This window comes from Paramisgurnus dabryanus, chromosome 4 (genome assembly GCF_030506205.2).
Source record: "Paramisgurnus dabryanus chromosome 4, PD_genome_1.1, whole genome shotgun sequence".
In the NCBI taxonomy this organism is placed as follows: domain Eukaryota; kingdom Metazoa; phylum Chordata; class Actinopteri; order Cypriniformes; family Cobitidae; genus Paramisgurnus; species Paramisgurnus dabryanus.
In genome coordinates, this window is record NC_133340.1 from 33703318 (window position 1) to 33729472 (window position 26155).

Consider the following 26155-nt stretch of genomic DNA (forward strand, 5'->3'; position numbering starts at 1 on the left):
TAAATCTTTAAATAGGGAATTTACAGAAATTAAATGTCTTTAAATAGGGAAAACATGGAAGTGTTTGGTGGCTTCTGAATTCATCCCTGTTTGGATCCTAAGGAATGAATGGGGCTAGGCTAAATGCTAACACATTCACGACACGCTGTACAAAGATTAATTGCACGCATTGAAAAAAGATAGGTATGGTTTAATTTGTCTAAGTTGATTTAAGAACATAGTAAAATATAAAAAAACGGTGGTGTTTTCCTTTAAGCCTTGTCTGTGAAACCAAGGGTTAGTATTAAATATGTGTATGCTCTTCCAAAAATGTATTTTTTTTTAAAGTTTTTTTTTTTGTTTTTGCCTTGTTATCAAGCAAATTTAATTTAATTTAAAGATGAACACTGGCTTCTTTCTTATCAAGAAAATGTGTGCAGGCCACTCAGTTTTCTTTAAAAGTCCTGTTATATGATTTTTAGATATATTCATTGAATTAGACTATTAATATAAGCTTATTAAACTTGCATGCATAATTAAACAAGAACTAGAAAAATTTTGTTTTTCTACCAGTTTTGCATGATGAACCTGCATTCACTTCTGTAACCCTTAAACTCTCCTTTGTTTAAACACTTATGAGGCAGTTTCCCGGACAGGGTTTAGTTTAATTCACGACTAAGCCAGAGTTATATTAGGACATTCAAATTAGTTTTTACAAACATACCTTAAAAAAAAAAATTACTGGTGTGCATCTTGAGACACCAGTAATGTTTTTTAAGGTATATCTTAACATATGTCTGTGCCATTGTTTTGTCTCAGAGAGCCAAACCAATGGCACAGAAATGTGTTAAGATATGCGTTTTTAAACTATAGTAGCTAGGACTAGGATGAGCCCCATTCAGGAAACTGCCACATATTGTTCATCTCTCTCTAGCTTAACTCATTTATTGTTGTAAAACATAGCTTCTAGTCAAGTTTAAGTGCTTTTTTACTTCTGCAGATACTTTCATTAAATGCTAAATAAAAGCTGAACACAAGTGATGGCAGCCATTTTAAAATCATTGTTATTAACAGCTGTTGTTGACAGGCTGTCCATTAAACAGTAACAGATTGTACATTCAACACAACATTGTGTGTGTTCAGCATACTGCCATCTTAATCCCATTTTACAGAGAAAAAAAAAAAATAGATAATTGGCCATAAAAGTGAACAATGTGCAATGACATAAGATGGCAGAAAAAGATGTAGTTAAAAGCTTGATTTCTTTAATGCAAGAATCATTATTGTACATTAACAATTCAATGGTCTCTGCACAGCTTTTTTTACAATATGTACCACAAGTCTATGTCAGCACCTACAGGTATTTACATTACATAATGTTACACTGGAGACAAAGGTGCTGGGGAAAGTGTGTCGAAACAGGAAAAATGAACAAAAGAGAGAGAGATGCTCAGGAAGAATGCTGAGACATTGAAGCAAGTACTGAAGAAAAATAAGATGTGCATGACAGCAGACGTACGGCTATTGCAGCACTTGTGCCTGCTACTTGAGCAGAATTAAGAGAAGGCAAAAGAAAATCATGAATAACATTGTCAATAATATTTAAAAATAAAACTTGTTGCTTTGAAGCCGCTGTGTGTGGTAACGGAGAGCTCGGGCAGTGACAGATGCTGGAGGAAGAGGCAGGTACCACACGCAGACACACCAACACAAAACTGACCATTTGCACCCTTGCACGCATCAGTCACATACACACATGTCAGTCTCCTACATACACGCACAATCGAACAAATGTAGCTCATTATATTGCGAACATGCACACAAAGATGTTTCTTTTCTTGTTCCTGCGTTCAACTGTGTCAGTTCGGCCTTTAACACAAACCTTACACGCACACACACACACACACACACAAACAGTCAACTCACACAACAATATAGTGAACGGTGTCGTGTGTTTGTTGACAGAATCCTATGGAAGGGCACTTAGGCCTCTGCACTGAGCACCGCCTCCCACTGACGACCTCACTGGGCTCTTGTGACGAAATCGGAGAATGTGCTGGGCTGTGGTGTGAGCACTGTTATTGGTTGCTTTCATTTCCTGGTCTGAATAAAGATGCGAGGATGAGTGAGGAGTGGCGTTTTCTCATTTCGCAGTTGCATTTCACTTTTCTTAAGAGCTCAGATCATCCTATTGCGTTTGTGAGTGGGCGAGTCTGTTATGACGTCATTGCACTGGGCGGAGCTTCGTTTCCGAGTTCCGTTGTCGAGGTGGAGCGCCATCTCCTCGGCAATGAAAGTGTTGAGGTCCACATCGTGAAGGCCGTTTCTGCGACGGCCAGGAGCAGAGCCGGCGCTCAGGTGTGTAGGTGAACCAGGGGCTCCGGAGCGCATGCTGATACTTGCCATTGCACCGCTTAGACCTTTAAATGCGCAGAAACAAAGACATTGTATAAATGATTCAAGTATTAGGGGAGAGCGGGGCACAACCTAACGCTTTTTGGCTCAATCATTCAAAAAAAATTTGAGTTTGATTTATTATAATTTTACACACATCTCTGCTACAAATGAACATTTGAAGTTTGTTTCTAGTACTTACCATTCTTGGACAATTACACCAAACGTGACAGAAGTGCAAACGTTACAACTTATCACATAGGTGGGGTTCATTGTAACAGGCAGGGGATTAGTTGTAACACTTGCAAAAAATTAAGTTTGCAGGCAAATATTTCAACACTATTTTGTCTATATACTTGAAGTGGATATTGTTTATATATCTGTCTGTAATAGACAGATATCCACATTGTATTTATTCATCCAGCCCTTTTCTAACAACAGTTCAATTATAAATGGATACAAATGTCTAAATATGTGAGAAAAAGCAATAAAAAATTTTTTTTTATATGTGACCCAGTCTGTAATAACCATACTACAGTTTCAAAATCAAATTCTGAGAAAATGAGCATCAAAATCTGATTTAAGCCATTCATTTTATTATGATTTCAATCTTTGACGTGACCTTATTCGATCAATATTAAAGATATGAACAAAAATAAATTCGACACACGATTTTTGATAAGACAGGCACATTTATTTTCTTGGCAGCCAGCAATCATTTGTGTGTAGCCTATTTAAAACAACGGCAAGGAGAACGCTAACATTAGGGGTTTACGTATCGTAAGTGCTTAGGGGTTAGTTGTAACACAGCGTTACAATTAACCCTGCTGGGTCAAAATATTTCCAAGCCCACCAAAAAAGTTGGGCTGCAGATATATTTCAAAACTAACTATGCTATGTTTTAGTCAGCAAGACACTAATTAATATGACATAGGATTGGATTTGGTATCTTAAAAACCCGACTTAGAAACAAAACAAAAAAACATATGATGAAAAAATTTACTTACATGCCACCAAAACACTCGTTCATCAATAACTCTCTGGAAAAACATTATACATTTCCAACAATTTGAGGGCTCAACCTTTTGCAACAATGTAAACAGTCCGTGTTACAACTAACCCTGAGTTTTTGTCCCGTGCACCCCTAATTGCTAATACCTCTAGACAATTCATCATGTAGAGAAAGGGTCTGTTCCAGTTCTGTACTCTCAGTGACATCATTTTGTGGTAGTACATGAAATATAAAGTAGCTCAAAGCAAGCAAGCACTTCATATTAAATACTATCATACTTATTAGTACAAACATTTGCATCTTACAGAACGACAGCAACGGACTACACTCACCATGAAGAGCAATGGCCTCCCTGAAGGGCTGCAGATCAGTTTCTACAGATGAACTCGTCTCGGAGGAAGCGGGTCGGCTTGGCGACACCACTGTAAGTCTTGGAGGAGCTCTGGAGCTACGTGGTGGTGGGGCTTTACCACAAAGGAAGCTGATGAGATCCTCGCGTCGAATCGTCCGCCTCCTTTTCTTCACCCATGCCAGGACGTCTTTGTTTCGTCGCTGATGACCAATCTGGATACCCAGCTCGTAACTGCGCTGATGGGCATCAACGCTCTCTGTAAGACAGAAACATGTGTGAGCGTTTCTTTGCAGGTGAGACATAATTTGTGCCCATACACTACAGATCTTTATCAATGCCACTGCGTTTCGTGCCGAAGGTCTCACATGACAATTTCTAAACTCAAAAGCTGCCATTAATTATTATCCCGCCATCAAGCTTTAAATAATGTAAATATGCAAATGACACAATCAAGAAGATAAAAAGCTATGAAGCGTAAAAGCAGGGACTTACTACAGAGAAATTCTTCAAGTTGGTAATCATGAAAAAGCTATAATATCATCATAATAGACATTGGCATTGATTAACTCGTGTCCTAAATATTCCTGGTTATAAATAAAACTTCACAACACTAGGGCTGTTCCGAATACCATTTTTTGAGCTTCGAAGCTCTAGTAGAAATAAAATCGAATATTCGAAGCTTCGGAAGGAGGGGCTGAACATATTTTTCTCTTTAATAAAGGCAGGAATCTGTGTGTGTGTGTCTGTTTATCCACAGTTTTATTATGTGGCGGATGTGTTGCTGCGGACTCAAGGGAGTGTAGTGCCTTTTTTTCGTGCAATATGGACATGTGACACGTTAAGAATAAACTTTAAGAAATAAACTTTAAAAATACTACAGAACAGCGCAAGCTGGAAGCGGCGTGCCTGTCACGCGTCCTGCGAGAACAGCATTAGTGAAACAAAACACAAAGCAATACTTTTAATAAGGTAGCCTAACATTTTTTTAACAAATAAACATTCCCGTATCAGAAATTAGCAGCACAGTAATTACTGACAACGTAGGGTAGGCTATTTAAATAAAACAACGAAAATAAATGAACGAAGTTCAACAAACTGTAATAAAACGGTAGCATACTTTCAAAATCAAGTTTATTTATAACACTTACACCATCAATATGTTTTTTTTCATCAGCAGAACAATAAAGAAGATATTTTGCAGAAACCCCAGTGCTCCGTCATGCAAGTCAACCGATCCGCACACTTTAAGAGCTAAAGCATATATATCCAATACAAAAGTAATCCCCCATAACTCTGTGTGACATATTGACGTCTTGTGAAGCAAATCAATCAGTTTTTGCAAGAAACTGAACGTTATTTACAACACTATTAGCGTGAATGCCAAAGCAGAGGCGATCTCTCGTTCGAGGCGATCTCTTCCACTGGTGCTGTTTGATGGCTGTTGACTATGGATGTTGGTCTCTCTGCGCCACCTACAGAGCGGGAGCGTGAAGCGCACTTCCTGCTTGGCAAAAGCTCTGCATTAACGCTGAAAAATATTTATATATATATATATATTCGAATCTCAAAACTGAAAATCGAATGTCAACCCACGGAACGAATATTCGAATATTCGAATTTTTTGGTCCAGCCCTACACAACACAGCTTAAGTGTTACTTAAATAAAGCCACAGTCACACTAGTCTGCGTGAATGCTAACTTTTTACGGACACAGCGATAAACGAATAGCTTGGCATTTGAATTCACCAAACTTGAACTTTCATCAAGCGTACAACATTTCTATAAAAAAAGCTTGTATTTCTGGTCTGTCCCCACTCTGTTTGAATATAAGGATCTGTACTTCACCGGGGAAATTCACAACCCAATTACTAACAGGCAGGTACTAACTAAACAGTCTGGTACTAAAACATCTCGCCGAGAACATAATATAAATAACGTACTAGAGACCTCAAGGACATGTCGGCGGTGCTGTTATCTGTGAGGAAGAGATGAATCAACTAGAAAGTTGATCATCATCTGGGGACAGAATGAAACATACTCGAGCTGCATGTATCCAACACGCAAGTCCCTATCGGGGGATAACAAACACCACTCACCAGTGTCACCACATCCTGTCAAACTTGCTTATATAAGCTGAAGATGAAAAAATACCAAAACAGTCAATACACAAGCAGTCACGTCCAGTAAACACCTCCCTGTTTTTGACAGCTTCTAATAACAAGACAAATCACCCATGACACACCAAACATTTCTCCATTCATTATTTTGCATTAACACCAGCAACCGCTGCAGTTCCTATGTTCAACATCAGAACTATATCCATCATTTACATTACATTACATTTATGCATCTAGCAGACACTTCTATCCGAAACGACTTTTATTGCATTCAAGCTATACATTTTTTGTCAGTATGCATTTTCCCTGGGGCTTAAACTCAAGACGTTTGTGTTGCTAACACAATGCTACAACTGAACTGCAGTGCTGCAAACGGAAAGAAATCGATAGAAATATGAAAAGTGGCTGAAGCCCATTGTCCAACATGTTTTTAACTTGTGAACAAGCTACTGAATACCGTTTTGCTGTATTTTGCTGATACTAGATGTCTGTAGAAAAAAAAGTTAGCCGAAATCACAATAGTTGCTTTTCCATTACATAACTGAAATTGCAATTTGAAAAATTCGTCAACTTCTCAAAAACCATATACCAGTATCGCAAAAAATTATGCTTGAGGTGCTTTTTCAAATTAAAATAAAGGCATATCACAACACTGCAGTGGAAACTGAAAAGTATTTTTTTCACATTCACAGGTCAGGAACCTGATTACTCGCCAAAGATGAGAAACCATACACTTAAACGCCTCATACATGGCCACTCCCAAGTTTTAGGGGCTTTCCTTTCCCATAACGCTTGGATGCGTCTGCTTCGATTAAAATAATGGCTTTCGCAGTGGCTGCGATACATGTAAAACATCCATCTTCATGATTTTCCGCATGCAAATATTTTTCAGATATTAATGCGAATATGGGCGGGAAGCTCATTTCCAGGCATGACGACACTTCCGAATACAAAGTTTGTTTACTTCCTACTTCCTGAGATACCTTCATGGTCTTTGTCCCACAATTCTATGCATGGGCATGCACAGAGAATGTGATTGGTCGGGCCTGGTTGAGTTTGAAAAAAATAAAATGGCGGCTAACGAAGCAGCTGGAGCACAAATTTAGTGTAACTAGTTAAATTTTCATTTTTTACACTTTTTTTTACAATACGAGAAATTATTATTGTAGTTTTCAATTAGGGGATTAGTTATCACAAACGCACTCCAAAGGTGCTCCATTTTGCTGCCTGTGAAGTCTGTCCGAATGCATTTCCTGGAGCTGCCTTCGTGTCCGGATTTCATTGCCTCTTCCTAAGCTTTCATAAGCTAGACAATGTAAGTTATTTGGCTCCATCCATCTTTGATTTTTTAGTAAAAAGATCTCACTGTGAAGAATCAGTTTTCTACTGGTCACATCTCCATGTGAGACAAATTCGCAGGTCAGAGTTCACCAGACTTGAAGTTTAGTACTCAGCGAAATATCTTCTCGTGAGCTTGCGTTTTTAGCCTCACGCATTCGTGTGCGAATGAATGGAAGTGTAGTGTGACCGCCTCTTTATCGTGAGAAGAAAATATACTTTCTGGTAATGGAAAGCCATCATATCAACCTAACTTTTTAATAAATATTGAAAAAGTTTAGCGTAAATCTGCAGGCTAATGGCTCTCAACTTTCCTATAAATTCCTGGTGAACAGAAAATGGCGTATTGCAAGGATAAATACCACAAAACCTTGACATACAAATGTTTACCATCACCCTCACATGGTCATGCTTTGAGTCAAAACAAAGGGAGAAACTCAGATTAAACACAAAGGTTTTCAAGACATACAACAATAACTTACCTTTGTATAGGTTAGTAACGGCAGTTGCAGCATTTTGAAAGGGAACCCACAAGGAAAGCCCCTGTTGTTGACATACTCTATCTGTGAACAGAAAGCAAAGGAAATGTTTACATTACATTTAGACACACGTCATATCCCGTCCAAAACACGTTCATAACAAAGATCTGAACTTTCAGCTTCAAGTTTTAGGTATCTTTACAACCCTACACAGTTTGTATCAAAACCCAGTGAGCTGTCATCCTATAAAGCACTTATAGACATCACAAGCTTGCTTTTAAGATTTTGTCTACGAGTCCATGATGCCCAGAAATGCTACTTATATAGACAGCACACAAGTTTTGAGTCACAGTCATAAATTAGACACGACGTCTATATTTGATATGTTGCTAGAAGACTACGCCATTTTGTTGACTACCTTTCGTTTATCTGATTGCACCAACTTCTATAAATCATTGTAATACTCATAATTTACGTCAACTTTATTACATTTTATGTGTAGTTTATGACAAACACACAATATAAAAGCACTGTTAAGTGTACAGCGCTGACACAATAACTCAAGTCTTTAAACTTAGCTTGCTAATCCTGCCTTCGCTCGCCATTTTGTTTCGCATCCCATTATTGTTTTTTAAAAACGTCATGTTTTAAACGTCTATTAAACCTACGGTATCTAAATTGTTGTTTATAGTCACGCATGGCACGAGACTTTAAAACAATGAGGCTTTAGGGAATAAAGAGAGTTATTTTCATGAGACGAACTCCTCCCTGCGCTTCGCCATTTTGTTTTGCCGACAGACAACCTGCCGGGGAAAGCTTAACCAAACAACCAAATATCACCAAAAGTGTTTAGATACGCCATAAGACGTATTATTAAGGACAGTGAATAAGAAAATGTGATATTTTGTACTTTATCGCCACATAAAGCGGACTGATCCGCCAGTATTGTCACTTCACAGACACCTAGCATCGATGCTAATCTCGTAAACGCCACCGACCTTCAAAACAACAAAAAAATAGAAAAAAACAAACAAAATGAACACTAAACGTGTTTTGTTACAAAACACTTCCTTATCGTCTTAACACAGTTATGTTAAACTAAATTGCGCTGATTAACCGTTTGGCATACGAGTTAGTGTCCTTTGTTTGCCAGTATGTCACAATTAGCTGGTTAGCTCGCTATAGCGACGCACCATTAACTGTTATATATTTCACACCTTTATACAATTGGGCGACGGCTGTGGCGGAATTTTGGAAGAGATGCCAGAGTTTTTGTTGGCTCTGCTCGGTTTCCTCCTCGCTCGGTTCCTCCTGCTCGGCCTCCGCTAGGCACTGCCGCTCCCATTTGGAGAACCAGTGCTCGGGTCCGTGTTCCTGGATCTCCGCTTCCCCCTCCTCCTTCTTCTCCTCCATGGCCGCAAAAAAGCTAAAACGGCTGCTATAACGTTGCAAAGTGCTTCTTTAAGTTCTCCGTGACGATTAAACCCGACCGTGGTCGTTTGTCGGCGGCGGCCTCATCGACAGCTGTTAGTTTACGTCTGCATAGCGAACCGTGCACTTCTCCGCGACCTGCGACGCCACACAGTCGATGAAAACAACTTAACGTTGACTGCCCTCATGCCCCGCCTTTTTGAGTTATACTCGACTCTCATTGGCCGTTGGAGTGCGGGGCGTGCCTTGGCGACACAAGCTCGACTGTTTATTAGATGTGTCAACTGTATGTCATCTGTCATGGGGCGACAATGAATGCAGACCACGCCTATGTGGATGTGAAGTGCCACACCAAATACTTGACCGTGAAGCACACTAGGAATGCTGGATTGCGCAAGTCCATAATAAACCGCTGTTCGTGCGATGAAACCTTTTACATAGTGTTTTCCGGTTACTTCGATTCATTAAAGTAGGCGTCACTTGAACAAAGAGTACTGAATTTGTTTTTTACAGCCTGTTGTGATTACTTTCAGTAGCCTACAGGGGGCGTCAGAATTTTATAAACACCTTTCAACCGCAGTAGTTCAGCAGAAAATAACAATAGAAACCATTACAGAAATGGTTGTTATTAGCCCATTACATGTTACTTTTATGTTGGTGACTAATAATTGTGAATTAGAATACACATAAACTGTGCATATAGACCAGAAGTATGTGTTTAGAGAGCTATCAACATATTTTTTTACTTGCTTTAAATACATTTAAGCTTTAATATAACTTTTAATGCATCTACTATAATCCATGGTGGAAATTAAATTAAGGCTACGGATGTTATAGGAGCTAAACTAATTTAGTGAAAAATGTATAGACTATAAAGGGGCCATGGCATGAAAATCGGACTTTTTCCATGTTTAGGTGCTATTAGGTCCCCAGTGCTTCTATCAACCTAGAAAATGTGAAAAAGATCAACCCAGTACTTTAATTTTTGGTAAACCATTCTCTACAAGCACATGAAAAAATAGGTTGTTGAAATTTGTCTCTCCTTATGATGTCATAAGGAGCTCTTATTATAATAGTACCACCCCTTAATCTGCACTATCCAATCAAATCACAGCCATTTAGTGCAGAGAAAAAGAGAGAGAGAGAAAGTAATTCAAAGCACAATTGAGTTTCAATTGCAACAAACCACCATCATTGTGATCAGTGTTTGCACTTAATCCGCTCATTTGCATTTTAAAGGACGCACCCAAAACGGCACATTTTTGCACACACCTACAAAGTGGCAATTTTAAAATGCTATAATAAATTATTTATATTGTATTTTGAGCTAAAACTTCACATATGTTTCTGGGGACACCAAATATTTATTTGACATCTTAAAAAAGTCTTGTGCCATGGCCCCTTTAACTTGATGGCTTTATTTTAATGTGATATACAACATATTTTCACAATGTGTAAGATCATTCATCTTATTAAAACATCATACAATTATTCTTCAATTGAATTAATTATACACACTGTACATTGATTCATTTATATTCTTTATTTCATAACATCAGTGACCAAAAAAAAAACAAAAAACATATTAAGATGTTTTAACAGCCAGTCATAATGTTGTTGTGACTAGTCAATCACTGCAAACAGGATGCAGGAAAAATATTTCAAGTTTTATTCATTATTATTAGGGATAGTTCCCCCAAAAATGAATGCGTCATCATTTACCACCCTTAAATTCTGTTCTACCTGTGTAAAATGTAAATATTTGTAGCTAACCAGGAAGCATATAGTATATAATTTCAATCCAATTTTCAGTTTTTGGTGAACTATCAGTTTAATATTTACTGATAATATTAAAATATATACTTTTAGTGTATAACATGCCATCTTTATATATGAAATTATATTCAATAAATAGACATTTAACCCATCCTGCATAGTTTAAAAGATTGCTTAAGAGGATGTCTTGCAATACTTGTTAATTTATTTTATAGATGAATTAATAGAAGCTCAACCCATGTTTTTTTTTCTTTTTTATTGAATTAAATTTACCACAAACATCAATAAAAAAAACTTGACAGTAACAATACAAATACAAAGTATGCTAGGGGGAATTTACAATAAAATATTAAATAAAGTACAGATTTTTCAAAGTTTTCAGTGCCTTTTGCTTTAAAGGGACAAGTGCTGCAAATTAGTTTCAGCTACAAGCAATATGGGACATGCATTTGAGGACTGTATCTCCAGTTTGTCTATGTTTATTGTATCTGTCCCTATACAAATAAACTTAAATAAATAAATAAATAAAGAGAATTTTGTAGAATCAATATAAAGTTCAGCTCAACCCATGTTGGCAATGACATGAGATGTGCCATGATTTCCACTAGATGGCAGAGTTTTGAATTTCTTGTTAGATAACTGGTTGAGTTATGCTTGAATTAAATATACTTGTTGTTTACTCCCTTTGTCAGACTACCTGCCCTCAGTTGCACCAGATGTCAATATAGATGGATACTTTACTGTATATGCAGTGTATGCTATTTAAAGTTATCAATATTACTATCATAGGTAACATATTCAAAATTTGATAGTGTTATGTATTCTAAGTTATTCTTAGTATAACAGTTATATTATTATTGCTACAAAAGTTTTATTATTAAATATTAATATTAATAAATAAATCAAACTATATTGTGGAATAACGCAAAAAGACCCAACAACAACCCCCAAACTTTCTTGAATCCCTTAAGTATGCATAAACAAGCTAGCATCTGAAGAGGAAAACACAAAAATTACTCAGTATGAAATATTTCATACATGCAAAACTTTGGGCTTTATCGAAATTAACTTTTTCAGTCTGTTTCAGTATGCTTAAATCTAGTCCTAACTTGAGCTGTTTTAACTGAAAATATATCAGTGCTATTGTTTTTTCTCAAAATGCATGCCAGTAATGTTTTTTTGTATGTTTGTAAAAACTACTTAAATATCCTAATGTAACTAAGATCTTATCCTAGTATTTGAAACTGCCCTTATATGTTCTTACCTTAGTGAAGGTGTTACATACAATAGCAGCGTGTGTTACATAGCATCTGACCATGCAAAATACTCAGAAGGACTTTGGTAAGGTCATACAGTGATATAACTCGTCGGATAATTAACGGCTTGAAAAGGCCCTGAAAGGGAGGGGCATCTATATACTTCTGAATATACATTCTACCTGGGAGTTTGTCATTTTCGTTATCATTTTTTCTGTGCTTTCTTCTGTCTCAGTCTCTCCATGGACGTATGTCAGATGAAAATGTTCTCATCTGGGGAGAATGGGGATAAAATGGTGCATGTAGAGGTACCTGGTCCAACTTTGACATTCCAGAACATTCACTATTGTGTTAGAGAAAGCCGTGGACTTTGCCGTAAGAGAGGACCTGAGAAAGACATCCTAAAAAATGTCAGGTATACATTTGTTCAGAAAGCTTACTCTGGTTCAGGTATTGGTTTTGGAGTGTTTGGACAAGATGGTAAAACTATGTTGTTTTAGTTTTTAACTAGATTTGAATGGATTATTGGAATCAAGGGATAACAAAAAGCTTGTGTTTACAAATAAGGAAAGAAGTGTTAAATTGGTACATCTCCAGGATTAGTTGTTACTTTATATTTGCTTATTTGAATTGCATGCAGCAATCGCTTTCTTATTTATAGTGGTTGGGTATAAGTTATGCTTTTAAGAACACAAGCAATATAAACAATTGTTTAATGATATTTCAATGACCCTGACAATGTTTTTGATCATATGTGACCCTGGACCACAAAACCAGTCACAAAAGTGTAGCAATAGCCAAAAATACATGGTTCAAATTTATTAATTTTATGTCGAAAATATATATAAATATATCAAGTGAAGATCATGTTCCATGAAGATATTTGGTACATTTCCTACCATAAATATATAAAAATGTATATATCATTATGTGTTGTTAAGGACTTTAAAGGTGATTTTTCTCAATATTTAGATTTTTTTGAACCCTTAGAGTCCAGATTTTTAAATAGTTGTATCTCAACAAAATATTGTCTTATCCAATGGAAACTTATTTATTCAGCTTTCAGAGGATGAATAAATCTAAATAATAAAAAAATACCCTTATGACTTTGTGGTCCAGGGTCACATATGGTAAATAAATGTGGTAAAATATGGTAAATTATGTGTGTATATGATTATCAATTTTATACACACATAACATATATATTTATATGTAATTTAATATGAATTGTATATATAACATTGACTGGAATTTTTGTTCTCACACTTTTAAAGGTATGAGTCATATTTCATTTGAATTACATGGTTGACAACCTTTTAAGTTCACATAATACTATCAACTCTCAAATACTGACCAAATTGTTTTATTTATTTTATTAAATATTTATTTTCAGAAGTGTAAAGTACTCCTTTTTACTTTAATTAATAACATTTTTAAACAAGTACATTTTGAATAATTTTTAACTTTTGAATCCACTTCATATTAAATTTCACTTAATAGTTAATTACATAAAAAATCTAGTTAATTACTTTTTCTTTAATATTAATGGACTTTTCTGAGGGTAAGTTTGTGTTTTTTCAGTATGTACCTGCAAAACGTTAATGCCAATAGTAGAATTTTAGCCTAAACGCTAGCATGTAGCATTAACAAGCAGTTTTTGGTATTGAAACAAAATTTTAATTAATTTAAAATGCAATTTAATGTTGGGGTGTACATCTCGACTGTAACGTTACAGTCGGTGTTATGTTGAGATTGGTCGGTTTTCCAGCAATCTTTGCACAAGGTTTAGATAAAAAGGAGGAAACAATCGTGTTTGAGGCTCATAATATGTCCTATACAAAACTCTTATTATTAATCTATGCCTAGGTCAATACAGTTTTACATTGTATGGCACCTTTAAGTATTAAGAGTAAGAAACAGCTTGTATTTATTTAAATGTAGTGGAGTAAAAAGTACAATATAATGCATTGGAATCTAGTGAAGTAGAAGTATGCCAAAGAAAACCACTCTGATAAAGTACAAATACTTGAGTAAAAATACTTTACTACTTTACACATCTGTTCCTTTAATTGCTAATGTCAGTGGCATCATGAAGACGGGATTAAACGCTATCATGGGAGCAACAGGAAGCGGCAAAACATCGTAAGACATCCACAAAATTACCTGAAAACTATATAACAGCATCGAAGTAGAATTTCTAATACTGATCTGCTTGTGAAGGTTGTTGGACGTGATTTCTGGGAGAAAGGATCCACGTGGTTTGCGTTCAGGTCAAGTTCTGGTTGACAACAAGGTTGTGACCTCTGAACTCCGGCTTATGTCGGCCTATGTTGTGCAGGTCAGTATGCTGAGCTCTCTGGCAGTCTTTCATTAAGGTTAAATGTGGGTTTTGGCACTCTATGTTAAAAGGACAGATCAAAGTGTACTATAATTTGTTGTTGTTGTTTACAAATCAAAAGATTTACTAGGTTGCATTTATTTGGTTTCATTTAAAAAAATGTTTTGCTGTCAGACAATGTTGTCTGTTTGTCTGTAGGATGATATCCTGATGGGCACGCTTACTGTGCGAGAGAATCTCTCATTCTCTGGAAATTTGCGGTTGCCAAGGCAACAGTATTCCACTGGTGATAAGAAAAAGAAAGTGGAGAGCATCATCCATGAGCTTGGGCTGGAGGACTGCGCAGACACAAAGGTTGGTCAAAAATGCTACTGGGTTAATAACGATTAATTAACGCATTTTTGTGTTCAGATATATTTGCAGTTTTACTTAAATTTACCTCTCCTACATATACATTTAATCAGTTTTTAAAGAATTTTTTTTTTTTTTAAATATTCTATGGCACCTTTAAACTGCAGTATTGTATATTGCCTTTTCTCCAGATTGGTACAGAGTTTTTAAGGGGTGTATCAGGAGGAGAAAGAAAGCGTTGTAGCATCGGTATGGAGCTCATTACATCTCCTACTCTTCTGTTCCTGGATGAGCCGACCACAGGCCTTGACTCCAATACAGCCAACAGCATCATTGGTCTATTGCACAGGTACAAACTCATGCCTGATTTAATTACACCTCTGACTGATTCTATAGTGCCTACATAACCTTTACATAGCCAGAAGAATGTGTGACTTTTATTCTGATCTAATTTGATTTCATCTCTTCTGACTTCTTCAGGTTGTCACGGGGTGGTAAAACTATCATTTTCTCCATCCACCAGCCACGTTATTCCATTTTCAAGCTGTTTGATCACCTGACGCTCCTCCATAAAGGCGAGATGGTTTATGCCGGCCCTGCTGGCAAAGCCATGGACTACTTTCAGAGTCTGGGTACAATATGTTCCACGTTATTGGTTACAAATAAAATAAAATCAATAAACCATCATTGTCTGTCTGTCTGTCTGTCTAACTTTCAATCTGCCTGTCTATCTGTTTATCTGTCTATCTGTCTGTCTGCCTGTCTATGTGTCTGTCTGTCTGTCTGCCTATCCATCTACCTGTCTGTCTGTCTGACTGCCTGTCTATCTGTCTGTCTATTCACTTCCCTGTCTGTCTGTCTATCTATTTATCTATCTATCTGTCTGCCTGTCTATCTGTTCATCTACCTGTCTATTTCTCTATCTATCTACCTGTCTGTCTGCCTGCCTCCCTGTCTATCCATTTTCCTGTCTGCCGGTCTGTCTGTTTATTTTCTGTTTATCTACCTGTCTATCTGCCTGCCTGTCTGTCTGTTTATCTATCTGTCTGTCTGTCTGTATGTCTATCTGTCTGTCTAACTATCCATCTGCCAACTATCTGTTTATCTATCTATCTATCTATCTATCTATCTATCTATCTATCTATCTATCTATCTATCTATCTATCTATCTATCTATCTATCTATCTATCTATCTACTTTCTGTCTGTCTGTCTGTCTGTCTGTCTGTCTGTCTGTCTGTCTGTCTGTCTGCGTGTCTATGTGTCTGTCTGTCTGTCTGTCTGTCTGTCTGTCTGTCTGTCTGTCTGTCTGTCTGTCTGTCTGACCATCCATCTACCTGTCTGTCTGTCTGACTGCCTGTCTATCTGTCTGTCTATCCACTTCCCCGTTTGTTTGTTTGTTTATCTATCTGTCTGTCTGTCTGTCTGCGTGTCTATGTGTCTGTCTGTCTGACTATCCATCTACCTGTCTGTCTGACTGCCTGTCTATCTGTCTGTCTATCCACTTCCCCGTTTGTTTATCTATCTGTCTGCCTGCCTGCCTGTTTGTCTTTCTGTCTGTCTGTCTGTCTGTCTAGATAAATACTATCTATATGTCGACCTGTCTTTCTGTTCATCAACCTGTCTATCTGTCTATCCATCTGCATGTCTGTCTGTCCATCTATCCATCTGTCCATCTATCTATCTATCTATCTATCTATCTATCTATCTATCTATCTATCTATCTATCTATCTATCTATCTATCTATCTATCTATCTATCTATCTATCTATTTGTCTGTCTACCTGTCTACCCATCTGCCTGTCTGTCTACCTGTCTACCCATCTGCCTGTCTGTCTACCTGTCTACCCATCTGCCTGTCTGTTTGTTCATCTACCTGTTGATCTGTCTGTCTGTCTTTCTGTCTATCCTTTTTTCCATCTGTCTATCTATTTATCTATCCGTCTGTCTATCTATCCATCTACCTGTCTGTTTGTCTATCCATCTACATGTCTGTCTGTCTATCCATCTGCCTGTCTGTCCGTTTATCTATCTGTTTGCCTGCCTGTCTTTGTCTGTCTATTTATTTATCTATCTATCCATCTATCTGTCTGCCTGTTCATCTACCTGTCTATCTGTTTGTCTGTTCATCTGTCTGCCTGTCTATCCATCTGCCTGTCTGTCTGTCGGTTGGTCTGTCTGTAAAGAATGTGTACAGTAAATACTCCAATATCAATTATTGTCATCTTAGACAATAGACAACTAAAATGACTAATGGCAAATAATTGAAATACTTTTTTGTTGTTAAGGTTACACATGTGAGGCTTTCAACAATCCTGCAGATTTTTTTCTGGACATAACAAACGGGGAAACTTTTCTGTCCACGCCAACAGGTAAAACAAACCAGTGATCTTTAAACCGAGGCTTACATAAAACAGTTGATGCGATATGGGCGATGATACTGTTTGATCTCTTCTTTAGAGAAGTCGTTGGCTGAGCAGTACAGAGAATCTCAGTTCTGTGATGCCGTCGTAGAGGAATTGAAATGTATTACCGGCCCATCGGGTTCCTCATTTGAAACCAACAAAAAGGCACCATCCTATGTCACACCTTTTTTTTACCAGGTGCGTGCCATAAGCAAACAGTTTTCAATCATGTGTGGTTCCCTGTGCATGCTAGTAAATGGTTAATTTGTAATGTTAAATTGACCCGCTGTTCAACTTAGTCACGCAGCTGTTATCAGGTCAGTTATGGGTGAATTGCAGATTATATCCATAAACTATGTCTGTTGGATGTTTTTTGTCTTTTGTGTGCAGTATATTTGTGTGTGGGATTTTGTTAACATGGCATGTGTGTTTTTGTGTTTAGATGAAGGTGGTGTGTTGGAGGACAGCACTGAACATTATCAGGAATCCTCAGACCTCGTATGCTCAATTTGGTCTGAACATTATCTTTGCTATTTTGATCGGCCTCATCTACTACCAAATGCCCAAAACTCTTCCTGAAGCCATACAAAACAGGTACTGACATATCTATACATCCATCCATCCATCCATTTGTTTATCCATCACTTACAATTAAGGTTGTGTAGCTTTACATTCACCGCATACATTCATGTGAAAAGAATTAGGCTATTTTGAAGGTAAATGCATTTGTGAAATGGGCAATGTTTTTGTATTACTGTGTGTGTGTGTTTGTAGGATCGGAGCTTTCTTCTTCCTCATCATCAATATGGTGTTTGGCAACCTATCAGCGGTGGAGCTCTTCATCAATGAAAGAAAGATCTTTGTGTGAGTATATTATTATAAATTAGAATTAAATATATTTATGTGTAATATTTAATTTCAGAAATAGGAGAATATACAGTAGAAAATACAGAAGAAAATACAGTAGGTTTTCTTGTAATGTTAATGAATATACAGCAATGGTACTGTAAGTTAAAAAATAAAGTGAAATTACAGTATATGATTTTACAGTAACTTACTGGCATAACTGGCAGTAGTTACTGTAAAATTTACAGCAACCTTTTTCCAGTGCATAATTACAGATTCATTTATGATACTTTCTATACAAAATATTTAAAGAGTTTCATTGCAAAACGAGATAACTTCGTTTTTAAATTTTTCAGAAATCTTGTTTTTTGGTTGTGCATTCCAATTAATATCAATTCAACTGCAGTTGGATTTAAACATTTATAACTTAAAATACAGCTAAGTAACACCATAAAACAAAATAATAACATGATAACATAATAATAAACATGTATTGACAAAAATGTTAAAAAACGGATTTATCTCGTTTTGCAACAAAACTCTTCATTTATGATTATAATAAAAGATTTTGTGTATCAAGTGTCCATTCTGTATGTATAAAAGAAGATCCCATCCTTTTAATTTTACAAATTATATTGTGGGTTTTTGTGTGTGTGTTCAAGACACGAGAACTCTGGAGGATATTACCGGACATCTGTGTATTTCCTGTCTAAGGTGTTTGTGGATTTGTTACCAAATCGCATCATACCACTTCTCGCCTTCGCTTCCATTGCATATTATATGATGGGTGAGAACATTTTGAACAGTAGTTAAACAAATCTTGAATGCATATCTATTGACTCATAGGACATCCTAACCTTCCCAACTATAGTAAGTGCATGTTCTGTATCTGTGTGTGTGTGTGTATGTAAACAGGGTTGAAGCCGGCATTTACAGCGTTCCTGTGCTTTGCATTGACCTTGTCTTTGGTCAGCCTGGCAGGAGTCAGTTTGGCGTTTCTGGTCAGTGCCAGCGTGAACTCGTTCGCCATGGCCAACGCTCTCATCGCCATTCCTTTTATCTTCATGATGGTTAGATTATAAACATCTCCTCTGAAGTCTTTATGTAAAGTATTCCTCTGCTTAACTATCTTTTTCTATATTGCAGGTTTTCGGCGGGTTCCTCGTGAACCTCAACTCCATGCTCAGCTGGTTGTCCTGGCTCCAGTGGGCCAGTATCTTTAAATACGGGCTAAATGTAAGAACAACCAAACTGGTATTATAAAGAGGAACAAAATACAACATACTTGCTTTCGACAAGATGTAATTTGTTGTTTATGTGCACTTTAAATTCATATCAGTTCATATCAGCAGTGCTGATTATAATAGTGTGCTGTTTTTTTGTAGGCTGTGACTATAAATGAAATGAAAGGGCTGGTCTTCAATGCTACGTAAGTTGATTATACAACCATAAGAGGCTTATGTAACAACTGGTTTTGTAATGTTTCTGATGATAAGGCAGAGGTTGGATTCAGTTACAGAACAATATGAATACGTAAATAATCACAAATACAAATTAAAAACCACAAATTTATTTACGTACGGCAAAGAGTAACAAAGACCTGGCACAGATAAAATAGAGACCATGCATAGACAAGCAAACCATTGCTTATAGCCAAGAAATGCAGGTTTAAAGTTGCTTTGCAAGTCCCAATTCGAGTCCCACCCCCTCCACACCATCATCTACTGTCTATTTTTCTGAAAAAAGCAGATGCCCTTTACACCTATAAAAACAGAAAGTAGGATAAAGGTGAGATTATTGTTTAATGATAGTTCAATATAAGTTCACAGTGTCTGTAACTTAAGATATAATGACCTCTAGCTGTAGAATGAAATATTACAAATGCTTAGCTAATATTTTTCAAGTTAAATTAACTAAAGATTTTAAGGCAACCAGGTAACAGCCAGGTTTAAGTTGAACAGATCTTTTTTACAGTGCATAACATTTTTGTTTTGCATTGGGCATGTTAATATGTCCTACTGACGCAGGGGCGCCGCTAGCAATTTTGGGCCCTATGAAAGAATAGGGGTCAGGCCCCCACCAAACCCATTTCGCACCAAACATACAATCCAACCTACTGTAGCTATTCAAAATCTTTGTCTGTAATTTAATAATACAGAACTATTTATTTTGCTATTGTTATGACCACAATTATCAGTATTTATAGACACCTACAATGTCTGCAGCTAAGATAATTTATTGTGCAATATAAATTTAATTGAAAAATACATTACATTAATCGAATATTCAGAGAAAATGCAATGTTCTTAAAGATTAAAGATAAATGTGACCATGCCTGTGAAAACCCAGCTGAAGTATTTCTTTGTGATTTACTGTTTTCCACGTAAATTCATCCTACATAATGTAAAGAACATTTTGTGAAAATATAAACTTGATATCTTTAATATTGACTGAGTAATGTCATGTCAGCGATTGAAATCATAGTGAAATTAATGCTTGAAATTAAACTGTGATGCTTTTTATCTAACAATAAGATTTGAGACTTTAGTCTGATTTTCACAGGCAGTCTCAGTGACATACTGTATACTTGAGCTGTTACACACACCAATAACATTGTAACATTTAAAAATGGCGAACAACAACAATGCATCTTTTCTATACATTTACATTCTGCCTCAAATAAGACTGGGTCAACAATGCTTGACCAAAGCTTGTATTATAATTATTAGCATTATTTATAAGGTAAAGAACAAGTTTCACACACCAGCAGCTTCATTAAAGCAAAAATAACAACAGATCATTGAAACTGTGAACTTGAGAAAACAGCTTTACTGTTATTAAATGAGTCTTCAGACTGTTTATTAATCAACGGGGCTCTAAAATGAACAACTATAACAGATTACGACAGATTTCCATTGATTTCTTAAACCTGTTGCAAGGTGAGAAGCTTTAATACACATAACTGGACTAGTTTAGCCTTAGTTGCATTTCATTTTTATCACAATCAACTCGATTTACGACTGCATAAAAATCCTTCCTTGGCATATTGCGTTACAAAACAAAACAGTGTGTAACCGATCGCATTTCTAGTTTATGTTAATTAATACGGGCTACGTTGATTAAAACAGCTTATAAGGGCTGACTTCGCGTTAGAATCATAACATAAAACAGGGAACGTAAATCACCTTGTTTATTTTTAAACTGAGGTGGACAGAGCGAAGACTTTACAGTGGAAAGAAAACTGCATTGTATTGCTTCAGCGTCACATTGTGTAAACTGCATTTATAGTAAGGAAGTGCACATATGCAGATATCATAGCAAATAGCAGTAAATACACACACCTTGCTCTCTTGTGAAGTTCACGCGCACTGTGAGACCGTGGATTGAAGACGGCGCTAACACGCAGAGAGTAAAGACGGGGCGGAGCTAAGAGGGCTCAGCTTAAGGGGGTTGCGTTTGCGGCACAGTCCTTGGCTGGGGCCCTCAAAAGTTCATGGGCCCTTAGAATCGTCCTAACTTTTCCCCCCCTTACGGCGCCCCTGTACTGACGAAACATCCAATATTTTATCCAAATTATTTTGAAAATTTTCCGTAGGAATTATTACACTGTCAGACAAAAATGTTCCCTAGCTGTTTTATACCTAAAGAGTTCATATAAGTGCCTCAGAGGTACCAAATGTATGCATATCTGTACCTAAATGGTATTTAAGGACCATTTTAAAGAGCACTAGTGACACCCAGGGACCATTTTTGACTTATTTTCCCATGGTATTATTAATGTATACTGCCCTACAAAGGCTAAGTGCAGTAACTACGCAACAACTGAAACAGAAAAACGCCCTTAAAGTTTTTTACACCAGCCAGTCAAACATGTTACTGCAATTTTGGCACAAACGTTTCTCTGAAATGGGACAAAATTGAACCAGGAGACTTTGTCACAAGACACAACAGATCTTACAAAGCCCATTTCAACCCTTAATTCAATTTTGACCAAATGCGTAGTTACTGCGCTTTGGCTTTGTAGGGCAGTATAGCTTTTATGACATTTATATTTATTCCAAAGCGACTTACAAATAAGAGAGCATTACACATTTTGTCATTAAATTACATTATTTATTTATATTAAAGGTGCCAAAGAATGCATTAAAATAATATGTACAATTGTTCTCTGATATCTACATAGAAGGTGTGTGACTTTATTAAAGGTGAGGTGCGTGATTTCCATTGAAAAACACTTTGGAAATGGAGTTGGGCCGACTACCAGAACACACTTGTAGCCAATCAGCAATAAGGGGCGTGTCTACTAACCCACATCGTTGCCTGGTTGCATATGTGTGGGGTGGGTCTATCAAAAGAAGGTCCAGATTCTATTGGGGTAGGGGCGTGTTTGTTTAAGCATTTTCAAATGTCAACATTGGCTTTCAGAGATCATTCACCCCGCCTTTAAGTGCCAAAAATATCCAAAGAGGGTTTTACATGTCCATTCACAACCATAGGATTTGCCCTTAGAATGAAACGGTCTATTATTACCTTATTTGAAAGGGTCATGAATAATAATGTTGAGGTCTGCTCTGGCAATTGAGGGGACCACGTTGGAGACCCCTGGTCTAAACGCTAGCATATAGTATTAACTAGCATATAGCGCTAACTTAGCAGTCACAACTTTGTTTTTAGCATTGTAACAACATTGTAATAAATTTTATATGTATTTTAATGTTGGGTCATACATCTCGACTGTAACGTAACAGTTGGTGTTATGTTGAGATTGGTCTGTTTTCCAGCAGTCTTTTGAAAGAAGGAGGAAACAATCGTGTTTGAGGCTCACAATATGTAATTACCATGTACTGAACTCTTATTATTCATCTATGCCTAGGTAAATACAGTTTTACTTTCTATGGCACCTTTAAAGATGACACAGCAGGACCATTAAAATAAATGCTTAGAAAATAATATGGCACCTCGATTATTCATCATAGTAAGATTAATGACAATATCTCACATTTAAGGGTTTACAACAAATGACTGCCCTTGATTATTCCTGAGACATATTTAAAGTGATGCTTGTTTTGGCAAACACCACTGACAAATGGTAATAATTTAACTCTTGATATAAATTGAAATTCAAGTCACACTGTCTGTCTCTCTTTTTCTCATCATCAGAATGACAGGAGAGATGTATCTCGAATCTCAGGGAATCGATTACAGCACATGGGGCTTCTGGCAAAATCAGGTGGCTCTGCTGGGCATTATACTCATATGTATGACGTTGGCATACGTACAGCTACGTAGAATTAACCGCTGGAAATAGCATTTTTAATTGTAATTGTGCATTTTTGTTGTATATTTATTACACTGTACATTGTAAAATTTTAACATAAAGTTTAACATATTTTAACAATAAATATTACATTGTAATATTTATTTTAACCCTAACACTGCTGTGGAAATGATATTTGATAAACTACTTGTATGAAACTATACAAACTAAAAAATAATAATAATAAACAGGCACTTGTGCATCAGACTTTTGACTTAAAACCTATCCCTTACTTAGATATAGATATGACCCATGTGACAACTAGCCCCAGTGTCCAGTTTATTACATAATGTTATGTGTATAACTCTTCATGGGCATTGAATGATTTTGCGCCACAAACAAAATAGTATTTATGTTGATTAAGTAATGCAAATGTATATTTTTTACTTGAATAAAATAATTTAATTTATATGGTACCACCACATTATTTTCATAATAGAGTTTGTTGTATTTAACAAAATGCTCTTCTATGTAAATTGTAAATATTTTTAATACAATTTTTTTTTTAAATCTATATGTTTTGGTCACGATAATGAAAATCTGTGTTCTCCAAAAATAGGGTTTTCACAGTATACTGATATTGGCATTAACCCTGATATTCATTAAAAAAATCATGTCAGTACTACACATATACAATAATATTATAAATAATATTATTAATTGCCAAAACCCAGAATAAAACCAAATTAACCAAATAAAAGATATATTTTCCTCATAGTATTGTTTATTTATGTTTAAAGAACAGTTCAGTGGCTATCCCAATAATATTGATCAGGATTTATTTTGACCACAATAATCGTGTAGGTAAAGTCTGATATGCTGTATTTACACCTGTGTGTTCTAACCACTAGGTGGCAGCACTGATCTAAGTCTAACCAATGTGATTTATATTCATAACCCTTTGTTTTTTTCCATTGCCCTGTTATAAAGTATAGACAGTAATAATTTCCTAATAAATGTTTCAAACTGTTGAATCTCTCCATCTCTTTCTCTCTCTTAAACGCCGAGACATTAACAGCAAGCTTTCCAATAAAAAACTGTGTATATACCATTGATAATATTGGTTGGCAATATCATAGTACTTTGATATACACCATGGTACTACAATTGTGTCTGCATTGTATTCTACTGCAGTGGTTTTCAAACTGGGGGCCGCGAGATGGTGTCCCAGGGGGTCCCCAGTTTTATGACATTTTATGAAATATATTAATTTATCATGAATTCTGTGTAATTAAACCTTAAAAAATAAGGCTACTAACCAAAAGCACTACTATTATATAATTTCATTTTTTTTTATTACCATGTTTTTTGCCACAAATTTTTGTACACAATGGGGGCCACACGCTGAAAAAGTTTGGGAACCACTGTTCTACTGTGCTTGACTTTATATAGGATGCACATGTGTAAAAAACCCACAAAGGCTATACTACAGGAGGATATCAGTTATACCGTACCTGAAATGTCCTAAAGATATAAAATCAGCTTCGCTTTAATCTCTCACACCCTTAGTTCTCAGTTCAACTTGCTTTGTTTGAATATTTTTTGTAAAATGGTAATTTTCTCCTTTTAATTGTTGCCATAAGGTCAGAAAGCAGCTTCTCTGCCACACAGTTACATTCACATCTGTGAGATGTTAGTTTCTGTGTGTATAAGTGTGTAAGTGTGTGAGAGAGTGGGTGTCTGTGTATGTATTGCAGTCTTATTGAGTTACGGCCAGTCACTGTCACCATGTGAAATTGTAGAAATTCTGCAAGGTTGGGATGAAGAGAATTAAACAAAGTTAATATACCAAAACAGAGAAAGAATAGAATTAAAGTAAAAAAACAAAAGAGAGCGAAAAGTATCGCTATATAATATTTAATATTACTGATAAAATATTTTTTTATACTTAGGGAAGAAAACACTGATCATCAATTTCAGCAGGTCAGCTAAATGTGATATGAACCAGTGGTGTAGATTATTAACCCCCACCCACCCAAAAAAGACCTAAATGTACAACCCCTTCAATATTAATACAGTGAATATTGTATTAATATTTACATTGTCTACTCTCTCAGAAAAACGTGTACTAAATTTACTACTGGGGTGGGACCTTTTAAAACGTCCTAATATGTACCTTTGAGGTACCAATATGCACCTTTTAGGTACAAAAGTATTCTTTTTAAAAAGGTACTGCCCCAGTAACAACTTTGGTATTCATTTTGTATTCATCTGTTCTTTTTTCATTTTAATATTTTCAATCCTGTTAGTGTTATGAAAAGTTGTTTACATATATAAAATGCAGATTTGTATTAGCATCATACAATTTTTGTTACATTAAAACAAACACTGACTAATAATTACAGGGGCGGAGTGGGACCAAAAATCTACCGGGAAATTACGTAGACCAACAGCTTTTTTATTGGTTGTTGCGTTAAATCTTACCCAGATACAACAGTTCTATTTTCTGATTGGCTATTGTGTAGCCTCTTCCTTTTTTTTTGATTGGCTGTTAAGTGGCACGCTCGACTAGAACTGTATGGGTATGATAGACAGAGCGGTGCGACCAAATACATTTTGGGCACTGCAGCATATTAAATATATTATATTTTTTTCTGCGTGATAAATATAATGTGTGGCGGGAGTGCATGACAAAAAACTGAAAACCCGGCTATTATCAGACCGGCCCTCGCGGCCTCAAACACTACTGGCCCACCGGGAAAAGTCCCGACTCTCCAGATTGCCACTCCCCCCCAATAAATCATATCTCCATGGCTCACTAACTG

At 36.3% G+C, this 26155-nt stretch overlaps 2 protein-coding genes across 2 annotated transcripts; one reads left to right on the forward strand and one right to left on the reverse strand.

The window, feature by feature from the left end:
* Positions 1–1222: 1222 nt before the first annotated feature.
* On the reverse strand, positions 1223–9277 carry hapstr1b (HUWE1 associated protein modifying stress responses b). Its single transcript, XM_065254269.2, has 4 exons — positions 8889–9277; positions 7675–7755; positions 3718–3993; positions 1223–2399 (listed from the first exon to the last, which is right to left on the reverse strand). The coding sequence occupies exons 1-4, from the start codon at positions 9082–9084 to the stop codon at positions 2158–2160; spliced, it is 795 nt and encodes a 264-aa protein (XP_065110341.1). The 5' UTR covers positions 9085–9277; the 3' UTR covers positions 1223–2157.
* Positions 9278–12372: 3095 nt separating this feature from the next.
* On the forward strand, positions 12373–23381 carry abcg2b (ATP-binding cassette, sub-family G (WHITE), member 2b). The gene is made up of 15 exons (XM_065254268.1): positions 12373–12549; positions 14217–14276; positions 14355–14472; positions 14671–14826; positions 15015–15172; positions 15304–15455; positions 17111–17194; positions 17283–17425; positions 17670–17821; positions 18002–18091; positions 18736–18860; positions 18989–19143; positions 19220–19309; positions 19459–19502; positions 23234–23381. Exons 1-15 carry the CDS (start codon positions 12377–12379, stop codon positions 23379–23381), a joined length of 1848 nt encoding a protein of 615 aa, XP_065110340.1. The 5' UTR covers positions 12373–12376.
* The last annotated feature ends 2774 nt before the right edge of the window (positions 23382–26155 follow it).